At 41.2% G+C, this 10,855-nt stretch overlaps 1 protein-coding gene and 1 long non-coding RNA gene across 2 annotated transcripts; one reads left to right on the top strand and one right to left on the bottom strand.

Moving 5' to 3' along the window:
• The first annotated feature begins 3,021 nt into the window (after positions 1-3,021).
• On the top strand, positions 3,022-6,729 carry LOC106962613 (uncharacterized). The gene is made up of 2 exons (XR_001428009.1): positions 3,022-4,602; positions 5,532-6,729. It is a non-coding gene; the product is annotated as an uncharacterized LOC106962613 (long non-coding RNA).
• Positions 5,920-10,322, bottom strand: LOC106962612 (charged multivesicular body protein 6-like). The gene is made up of 8 exons (XM_015057146.1): positions 10,115-10,322; positions 9,619-9,728; positions 8,596-8,683; positions 8,432-8,518; positions 8,278-8,343; positions 8,110-8,190; positions 7,946-8,018; positions 5,920-6,836 (listed from the first exon to the last, which is right to left on the bottom strand). The coding sequence occupies exons 1-8, from the start codon at positions 10,175-10,177 to the stop codon at positions 6,781-6,783; spliced, it is 624 nt and encodes a 207-aa protein (XP_014912632.1). The 5' UTR covers positions 10,178-10,322; the 3' UTR covers positions 5,920-6,780.
• Positions 10,323-10,855: the final 533 nt, after the last annotated feature.

The raw sequence follows: 10,855 nt of genomic DNA, 5'->3' as shown, positions 1-10,855 counted from the left end.
TCCAAAACCAGAAGCACATCAGGGTTAAAATATTACACACAGCAGCAGCCGCATTCATCAGTTTAGTTAAAAATGATCGACTCGTTCAATTTAGACAACTCTGACGACTTAAACGTTTTAGCCCCTTTTCTAGACCACATCTTTTATTTTACCGTTTCATCATTAACTCTCCTGTTTGAGCTAGAGTCTGCTTGATAACTAAATAACTTCATTTTCGCTTTAAAGTACTGAGACTTCTAAGAGACCTGACCAACAGCGGACTTCCCCTCCTGTAATTATCCGCCCAGGTGCAGCAGGTGTCCCGAACAACACGAACCGGCTCACCTTGTAGACATTCTCCGTAATGCGGTGCACCTCGTCGGTCCGGGACATCCTTGCTGGAGCGTCAGTCACAACCATATACGGAGCTCTCTTTTCTGTGGAAGCTGTGGAGGGATTCTCGGTTCCTTTCCGAACTGTGGCGGGGGGACGAAGCAGCTGTTAGGCAGGGAAACGCGACTCTTGTCTGGGAGAGACGAGCGCGCCTGTCCGTGGGATCCCGGGTTTTATAGGAGAGTCCTCCGCTTCGCCCACACCGGCTCCCCACGCAGCCAGTCAGCGGCCGCTCCGAGCCTCCCTGCAGGAGCGCAGAGGCGGACTCAGAGGCGCCGCCTTCAGGGCCGGTGGGAAAAATGAACTCCGGAGACGACAACTGAGAATGATGGGGGAGGAGGGGATACTCAGAGGAAGGTGTTTTACATATCATTACTTGGATTCTTCGTGACTGATTAAACTGATTTTATTTATTTATTTATTTAGTAACTTTTAATTAGTCCGCTTTCTAGTCAGATAGATTTTTAGTTTACTATCTTTGAACGCCCCGTAACCTTATAATGAAGATATCTTATTCGGATAAAATGGAAGACAAAAATTATATTACTTTATTTAAATAAACAAATAAATAAATCAGAACTTTACTAATTGATTTACATAAACATTTTATGTTGTCTAAGGGCTTTTCCTTGGCCAAGAGTGAGAAAACTGGGCTAAAAAAGTCTAATTTAAATTGAATAGTATGGACAGGGTAACATTTTTACTTATCAAAGTAAATAAAATAAAAATAAAAATAAACAGGTGGAAAAAAATAATTCCCAGTCTTCTGTCCCGTTTTTATTTAATCCCAGCAAAAAGGGAACTGAGTGTTGTTTTTAACCTCGTAGCTAGAAATTATGAATCACAACTGTTGCTGTGATATTTCTGTCTTTTCACTACGGAACATGTTGAAGCAGAAACAGACTGACGGGACTCCGCCATCTGAAGCTACGGCGCTGATATTTCCACCGATTATTCAGAGCCCAGAAATGCAGCACAGCATTGAGGGAAAGGCTCCTCCAGCTCTGCTGACACAGGCAGCCCACGCCTCCTCTGCTCCAACCATTCAGAAGAACCGTCCGGCATCACTGGGACAAGCCACACAAGCCCATTCACAGTGGAAACGTCCACTGAAACATCCACCGTGAGGCTCCTCTTAATTTTAAGGCTAATATCCTCCAGGATGGTAGATGATGCTCCACAGGACACAGCAGGAGGGTTGAAATGACTCTCCTCCAGGATGTTGGTGTGGAGTGTTTAAAAACACTTCTTTCAACTCACTCACATTTTATCGCTTGCTAAATTTGTCCGCTGCTGAGGGGGCTCTGGTGGATATGAGTGGGATGGGAGCCACTTTTCTGCTGGATTTCAGATCCGCTCCAGGTGGGCAGGGAATCCCACACATCTCGGCTCGTCACGATCTGCAGCCCTGTGAATGGAAAGAGGCTCGCCGTGAAAAAGGGGGAGGACGGACGGCCTCTTATTTTGGGCAACTCTTTTCTGCCTTGGTATAAAGACAGCTGCCCCGAGGCCGCCGCTGAGGGTTAAATAATAAAGCGGAGCGGTAACTCGCAGCAGGAAGACACTCATTTTGTTCTGATTGTCACGTCAGATGTAGTTCCAGCAGGCCGCAGACGGTTAGTGGAAATCAATGAGGCGTGTTTGGTCTCAGCTGGAGCAACAGAAACATTCCCACTGTCAGCGGGCCAATCGATTTACTCCTCTGTCAGGATTCAATCCCTGCAATTAGCTCCTATAATGGGCCTAAAACATACATCCAGGTTTGTGTCAGACACCACACTGTGAAGCGTGATTATAAGGAAATGAGTCTGTCTGCTGACTGATAATTATTCTGGGACTCAAGTCAGCCTTATAATCACACACAGCCCTGAGAAGAAGAAAAAATAGAGCATGACTTTAAATATTGAGTCCTTTCAAAACAACTGTTTACACACCAGTTTGGTGAAATCTTGGGAAGAGAAAGTGCTTTATTGTAGACAAAGTAGGAGCTCCGTACATGCTGTAAAGCATGGTGGCGGTAGCATCATGCTGAGGCTCTGTTTTCCAGCCAGTGGTGGTTCAACTTCCTCTTTCATTTACAGAATAAGGATCTAAACAGAATAAAGGATCAAGCAGGATAACATCAGGCTTCAGGAACGTCTCCACCATCAACCCTGATGAAAACTTATGGACTATGATTGAGTCAGATCTCTGACAGGAAGTCAGCCAGATTAAAACCACAGGACCGTTTCTGATTAAACGAATGGGGACCGATCCAGACAGAATGACGCCAGATTCTTGTTGATGTCAGCATAGTGCATGTGGCATCTCGTAGTTAAACCGCAGGTCAATATTACAGTCTGTATAATTATAATGATCATGAAAAATGAGTTAAAGTACAGGTTAAATCCAATCTGTTGAAGTGGCATCACTAAAGATGTTTATTGTAGTCGTCCCCAAAAAAGAACAGTCAAAAAATGTACAAATAAAAGCCTAGAAATATTACATTAAATATTCATGATGAGTACAGTCATATTCAATCAATTAAAAATATCAACAAGTAAATATATTTCTGTAATTCAGTAAGTGAATCTCATTACACGGACTGATGTTTTCAAGCTCTTATTTCTGTTAAAACCAAAACATGAACTCAATGAACATTTCTTTTGATTCCTGCTTAAAGGTTATTTTCAAAAGGTACTTTTAATCTCACAACCCTCATTGGAATATTTTTTTAACTTCCAGAAACAACGTTGTTGCTTAATTCCCCAAACATCTCACCTTTTTATTCTCTGCGCGTTGGAGCAACGGCGTCTCACAGTAAAAAGGTCCAGGGGTCAAATGTCATTCAGAAACTTTGCTGTGTTGAGTGAGTCTGTGTGTTTTCCTTGCACAAAAAGCTTCCTTCCACAGTCCGAAAACATACATGTTAGGATATGTTTCCTCCTTAAAATTATGTCTGTACAAATATAATTGTTGTGCATCCAGGACAAATATCACAGCTCTTTATATCTTGGATAGGACATAAAATACCTTTCATTAGAGGATTTTTATAGATAATACTTTAGCTTTTTTCAAATGTATCTGAGCTTGAATTTACTTTTTTTTTTAATCAGTGGTACATGAGGTCTTGGTTCCCTTTGATTATTTTAATATGATGTGACACAGAGGCCAGTTTCTATTAGTCATTTCTTCAAAAATAGGAAATACACAAGAAAACATGCCATTCAATAAAGCATGAGTGTGCGTCAACCTTTATAGGTCAGAAAATGGCAACAAGAAAACAGCTCCTGGTCAAAGCTAAAAGCTACAGTCAGATAAATTATTAAAACAGTAAAAAAATAAAAAATAACTGGAACTGTGACGACAGAAGTTTAACTTCCATCACACACAGTGAGGACTGGGAGGGACATAAAAACATTTAGGAAGCCCCCCCCATTAAAGAGCTGCAGTAAAGACATTATTTTTGTTCTTATTGGCACTAGTTCCCTTTATTCATTAGCAGTTTGAGAGGAAGAAGGGCAAAGAGAAAACGGAAAGACATGAAATAAATCATTGAACCACATAAGATCATTTTTGGCTCCTTTTGGCGTTTCTAATGTCCAATGACTCAATAATTCCTTTTTTTGTTGTTTTTACAGAAACACGTTTCACAAACACCCATCCATCCGAGGAACATCTTAAGAAATATGGCTGGAAATGTCCTGGCCCAGAGTTTGGATCAGCACACTAAACAGTCAAATATGGAAATATAAGGCAAGCATCAGAGAGAGTTTAGTTCAAAACAGTTTGGCTTCTTTGTGCTGGTTTAAGATTTTGCAACTTTTAAAGGTAGAACAAAACTTCCAAAATAGTTTGTGGATCGTCCCATTTCAGATAGTTTCTTGATTAACGTTTTGATTCCCGCTCACAGGAGCACAATCAGCACTCGGCGGTGTGTTTATGTAGGCAGGCCAACAGGTGGGCAGGCCACACACTCACTCACTCACTCACACACCTCCACATCTGAACCATCTCTCTGATTTAGCCTTCGTCTCCAGCCTACGCCTCCTCATCGCTCTCTGCGGCCCGTTCTCCCCGTGTCTGTGATTCATCAGCGCGGCGCTCTGACATTCAGGCTTCAGTCTGTGAGCCGCCCACTCCCACGCAGCGCCACGCAGGCTTGTAGAGCGCAGTCGGCTGTGGAGTGGATCCAGCCCATTCAGAACGAGGACGGCACTGAAGTGGACGTTAGTAACCCAGTAAACACGGGTCAGCCTATTTCAAGCCGGAATGACGCGGTGTTGTTACACAGGCTTTGTTGAAATTAAAAGGCACGAGGTTGCAGAACAATGGCTGCTTTTCTGTTTCCTTTATTAGGCCGATGCTTTTAAAGCACAACTAAATTTATAGAGGGAGGAGAAGCTCTGTGACACGAAATATTTATGTATACAGATATAAAAACAGGATTTTATGGCAGTTCGAGGCAAGTCCTCTCTGATTAGGCGACATAAAATATCAAATCGTCAGCAAATCCTCAGAAAAAGCTGGTCCTGTGTGAAGTTTAATGTAGTTGTTTTGTATCAAACTAGAAAGTTAGCTTTGTGAATCTTAATAAAACAGGACAAATACAAGAGGGAACAAGGTGGGAGGAATATGTTACCTCAAATTTTAACATTTCTCTAATTGCTTAAGTGACCTCAAGCCAATAAATAGAAATAGAAATCCTCTAAGATGATACTGAATTTGGTCTCTGCCGTTTTTCACCCAGCTGTTCATCTCAGGATCTGATTCAAAAAAACAAACAGCACTAATGATACACAGGCGCAAAACCCTGTCATTTTCAACAGGCAATTTTCTTTCTTTTTTCTTTCTTTACTTTTATAGTTACATTGACTGTTTGAAGTGGGTTTCTGTACAGTCATTAGTAACAGTTCCCTTATCCAAAGCAGAAAGATGTAATGTCACCATCGATTTGTCGGAAAACTAAGAACATCTAGCAAGGTTATGCTAGCAGTGAGTTACCGATAGCTTAAACTTTTGCCCGACAGAAAATTTCCATGTCAAGACAAAATTTAAAACCTGTGATTAACATATTACTTACTTTTAAAAATAAGATTAAGATATTTTAAGGCCCACATTTTAGTTGAATTGAATAATATCTACATGGTTAAGAAGTGTGTAGCTTGTCCTGTCAACAGATCCTCCACCTGAGCTGTGGATCTGTGCAGCTCCTCCGGTGGAACCATAAACCTCTGGGCTGCTTCTCTACCCAGGCAGTTGAGTTGAGCAGCCATGTCTTGGTAGGTTTCCAGTTGAAACTTGCCTCATAACTTCATCATAACTTTATTAATAACCATGATATATGAAATAAATTAAGGTGTAGTTTGTAGTTACAGTGTGAGAAGCTATGAATACTTTTATATAATGTATACAAGAAAAGAGAAAGATATTCACCTGTTTTCCTATTCTCCGTTTGTTAACTGCTGCCACCTTGTGTTCACTCACTGAATAACATCTGACATGATGCAACATTTAACAATAAAAACACTTTTTATTGTAAAAACAATGTACAGAAATCCCCAAACAAACTTTATAACATTTATTTCGATGCTGCTGTCGGACAGGATTAGTCGCCAGAGTTTAAAAGATTTACAGTTTTGTTCCACTGGCCTTCAAAGATATTCGACCGTCGACCTCGTGGATACAAACCAAAAGTTCCTGCTGCAGATCCAAGTATGGGTTATACACAACAAATGATTACAGAAGACTCTGTGGTTGCAGATTACATCACATGAGATAGGCCCGGCCTTTTCCCACTGAGGCTGAGCTAATCCACGAGGGGAATAGGAGTTAGATTAGGTAATCTGCTTGTGGAGTGTCAGACTTTGAAGGATGGATGCAGACGGTTTTTAGGAGAAATTTCTTGTTTTGCCATCCAGGGATCAAAAGATCACTTCACCCATAGACATGTTTAAGATCAAAAATCTTGAATATGATTTTTCTTTTTATGGCTTTTGAGGTTTTTATTTAATTTAATTTTTTTTTTTTTTATGTCCAAAGCCGCAGATACAAAGTTCATACATTTGTCAATACTTTGGATGAAACGATCCTCTCCGAACTCGACTCTGATCCACAGATTATTTAGGGAGATTAAACTAGTTACATACAGTATACATGCTCTGGATTACTTAAAAATGATTTCATAGTAAACATGATGCACTGCTTACACTAAAGTTAGGCACAATTATGTGATTTCACAGGTCTTTGCGGTTCACAAGGCGCTGCAGGTGAACCGGTCCTTCCTTTTAGAACTGACCTGCGGCAGATGAACACAACCGGTCATCAGACTGGTTACCCGAGAGCAGCCGGCGGGCCTGTACGGTAGAAAAACATCTGCAGCTGGACGTCTGCGGGGGCGTTGGTTTGTAACGGGGGTCAGTTCTGTTCCTACACGGCAAGCAGCTCTCGCTCCTGCTTCTTCCTGGGACGATCGTTCTCTGAAACTGAAGCACAACCGCACACGCTCAGCTGGGACGGAAACTGCTGTGGAGTGAGCAGAGAGGCTGTCTGGGTCAGGCTGACTGAACCACTGAGGTTTAAGGAAAGACAGGAACGGACCACTGGAACAGAACGTGTGTAAAGATTGTTTTTTAACACACACACCTGCTGCCAAGTCCATGTATGAAAGAGCAACCATGGTTTTGTATCTGACCTGGTTCAGCAGTTGCTTCTCTGAGGTTACTGCTGTTGTCTTTTCACACTTGCATTGTGTTAACTAGTGAACTGACCAATATTACTATTTTTTTTGTGTGTTTTTATTCCTGAAATTGTCTCATAAATCTTCCTAAACTGATAAGCAGCAACATTTGATAGTCTAAGATCATTGCTAAAGTCTTTTATTAAATCCATGCAGGGTGGATTTAATAAGATATTAACAACAAGTGTTTTTAAATTAAATTCAAGACTTAATACCTTGTTAAATCCACCTTGAATTAAATTTAAGACCATAAAAACTATAAGTATAGGGAATGGTTGGGGGGGATCTTGTTGCACTAAAATCAAGCATAGTAAACACTGAGATTTCTGGGGTCTGTTTGTGGCTATTTCCACAAACGGACGCTGTTTGTGCTTTTTGCACCGCTGATAGTTCTCTACGTTCATAACCTCAATAGTGCCTTGATTAAAAGTAATTTTGCACAGAAGGACCTTGGCAACAGAAGTGAGACAATGGCAAAAACAAACATCGCCAAGTCAAATGGTGATAAATCTGCTGCACTTACCCGAGATAGAGCAAAAAGCACTAGCTAGCTAGCAAGGGTGAATTAGCAGCTTGTTAGCTCCTCAAACACCTCCAGTCACAAAATGCAATGAAGACGTCTGCGTGACTCAAAACTTTTGACCTGATCTGAAATGGTCTTACACCTCTATTCCGTACTGATGGGCATCAACAGTCGCATCTCTTACGTCGTTGCTGATGTACTTCTGCTTTTGTGTTGCCACTCACCTGACTAATAAACTACCAAACACTTTGCTTTCATGGTGTCGAGAACATCAGTGAGATTAAAACGTAGAACTGACAGATTCTGCTAACAAACCGAGTGAAACGACAGACCTGGTTTCTTCTTGGCAGCTTCAGGGGCTTCCGGCAGCGGCTCTGAAGGAACCTCTGGAAGCTCGACGTCTCCCTGAGAGAATCGGATCAGAACGGCGATGATGAGCATCGACCTGCCTTCAGGTCATGGAACATTTTCTCTCCAAGTTTTATTTCAATCTGACCTGAGTGATGGCCTCCAGCTCAGCCAGAACAGCATCCTCGTCCTCCTGCGTCAAGGAACCGGCCAGCATCTCGTCGATTTGCTGCACGGAGACAAAAATACGTTAAGAGAGGGAATAAATCCAACTTGCTCCAGGTGTGTGAATGGTCACGTTAGCAAAAAAACTGACCCTCTGGTACTCGATGGAATCTTGCGTTTCATCCAAGATCCTCTCCACCTCTTCAATCGACATCATCTGTTGGAGGGGGGGAAAAAATCACAGCCTCATCAGGCCTCCAATAAAACCTGGGACCAGACCTTTAAACGCATCGAACGTCCCCCACCTCATGCATTTTCTTCAGACAATCGTTTCCAACTTTCAAGCCGTCAATGACCTTCCTCTCAATCTGAGCAAACTCCAGGTCCTGGACCTGAAGCGAGCAGGAAGCAGAAGAGTCAGAGTCGTGTCGGCTGTCGCCAAAGAAACGCCGCCGCCGCCGTCACTCACCATCCGCTCCAGGTTGCTGATCTGGTTCTCTGTCTTGTCCAGGAGCTGCTCCTGGTATCGCTTCTTCTTCAGCAGGAGGAGGGCTTTCCTGTTGGTTTGGAGAGGAAGTATAAAGCAAAGCCAGTGATCAGACACAGAGCCGCTGCTGAAAGTATTACACTTTTCAACTGAGGGTTAAATTACACAGCACTGAAGAAAATCATCCTCTGGGACGTCAACATCACAGTAGTTTGTCAGATTAGAGGCTGAAGCAGCATGAAGACCCACAAGTCCATGTTCAGATACAGATTTTTTTTTTTTTTTTTGCCATCATCACTTTAGAAAATATTGATATTTGATCTGACATTTTGGCCTAGGGCTCTAATGAAATTTTCTTTCATTTCACTCAGAAGCTCAGAAAGAGCAAAAGATTTTCATTCTGAAATGTTGAGAAATTTTATTTTGTCCGTAGACGGCAGCCCATTTTATCTGCAGGTTCACATTTAGAAGCTCACACCCTGACACATTAGAGGTTAAAACCTGACAACTGCAGATGAAACAAAAAAGCTGCCTGCTTTTTGCACTTAAAGATGTCCGACTGAAGTTTGACTTTTGTTCATCTTTTAGAACAATACAATAAGAGAAGCTAAAAAGCAAGTTTAATACATTTATTGATTTATTTCCACACTTATGGAAAAGTCTTAAAACAATTTCCATATAAGATTTAGCTTTAAAAGCCTTTCACCTTATTTGCCCTCATTTAATGGCCCATTAAAACCCACCTCATTTTACTTGTTTTGTTCCAAGCTCTATCAGCAATACAGTTGTCGAACTAATGCTTCAAAAGTCATCTTATATCCATCACAGCCTGTAAGAGTTACAAGAACATTTATCTCTAAGACTGTCTCTAAACAGGACTGGCTCTGCAACTTATTTCTTATCTGGAACAAAATGGATTGTTGATCATCTACAGTCAGGATTTGGAAGAATGCAGGTCCATGAAACCTGCTCCTGTTAGTACACAGCGATTCTCAGTTCACTCACTCTTTCTTCCCATCTTTAAGCAGCTGTTTGGCCAGCTGTCTCTCCTTCTCCAGCTGCAGGTTGATCTTCTTCTGATACTGCCTCAGTTTGTCTCTCTGCTGCTTCAGTTGCTGCGGAAACGAAACTAACAAGTTTCAGCTCACAGATAAACGTCAAAGTTTCAGCTTTGACGATCTGTGTCAGATCTGTGATCCGACACAGATCTTTAACGAAATTAGAATACACAGCAGCAAACTACCCAGTAACAGCTTTCATATTTTCTTTCTGAGAGCACATATAAAAGCTAAAACTATATCAGTTTTAGGTTATGTTCTTCATACAGTCAGGCCGAATTCACAACAAGTTCATAAAAAGTGAAAAAACGAGGGCTAAACTGTTTCAGATATCCGTGAGCTAGTCCAAAAACATAAAGTTTAGCAAATTACTAGATTGATTCGTAGAGTTTGGTGAGACGCTAAGTGACGTTAGCCCGCTGCTAATCTGAGTTAATTCTCACCAGGATGGCTTTATCTTGCTCCGTCACCCGGGACTGTTTTTTTTTTCCAAACAGGTTTCCCATCCTGACACAGCATTCCAGCTCCAGAAACTGGGAAATTAAAGTCTGAGTCAAAAAAAACCAAACTGTTTTCTAAAAGCAGAGAAGATTTTCCTCCATTATTGCTGAAGTCATCCAGTCCACACCCACACCAGGAAGAGCCGAGGCTGGGCGGAGACAAACTTTTAAAAGAGACACTTGCATTAGATGAAACTTTGAACTCACGTAAAATATATTTATCAAATAAAGATTTATTTTTAATTCAACACTGTTTTTTCGACGACAGAAGATTTCTGCGAATCTCTAAAGTGTATTTATTTGTTGCTTATTTAAAAAACAACAAAAAGCTGTTCGCTGCCATCTGGTGGATAAACCAGAAAATTGCAGTTCAACGGAGAGCGAGACAATCTACCACGCTACCTGTGTATCCATTCAAAATAGAGTAAAACAAAAGCTTTTTGGCTTAAAATGTGCTGAAATTGCCCTTGTTGAAGCCTCACAAGTCAAATAAAGGTTTTACAATCACAAACTATATTTAAATACTATGATATTAGTATTAAGTTAGAAGAGTCGGTGTTAAGAGTTTTGGAGCTGTAATGTGGTAGATGTAAAAATATCTATGGCCTTTTATTGACGTTTCACAAATCAAAGATGGTTTTAGATATTCTGCAATCTGTGTAGAATAATCAAGACCATATTAGA

Source organism: Poecilia latipinna, unplaced genomic scaffold (genome assembly GCF_001443285.1).
Source record: "Poecilia latipinna isolate Pla-1442-1.1 unplaced genomic scaffold, P_latipinna-1.0 Scaffold1437, whole genome shotgun sequence".
Lineage (NCBI taxonomy): Eukaryota > Metazoa > Chordata > Actinopteri > Cyprinodontiformes > Poeciliidae > Poecilia > Poecilia latipinna.
This window is presented reverse-complemented; position numbering and strand designations above follow the sequence as displayed.

Excerpts from the sequence above, each read along its gene's own strand:
- LOC106962612 (XM_015057146.1), bottom strand. The coding sequence starts at position 10,177 with ATGGGAAACCTGTTTGGAAAAAAAAAACAGTCCCGGGTGACGGAGCAA. Across the intron at positions 8,344-8,431 it reads GTCTGAAGAAAATGCATGAG|ATGATGTCGATTGAAGAGGT; the intron begins GTGGGGGACGTT and ends CCCCTCCAACAG. Across the intron at positions 6,837-7,945 it reads AGCTGCCAAGAAGAAACCAG|TTTCAGAGAACGATCGTCCC; the intron begins GTCTGTCGTTTC and ends GTTGTGCTTCAG.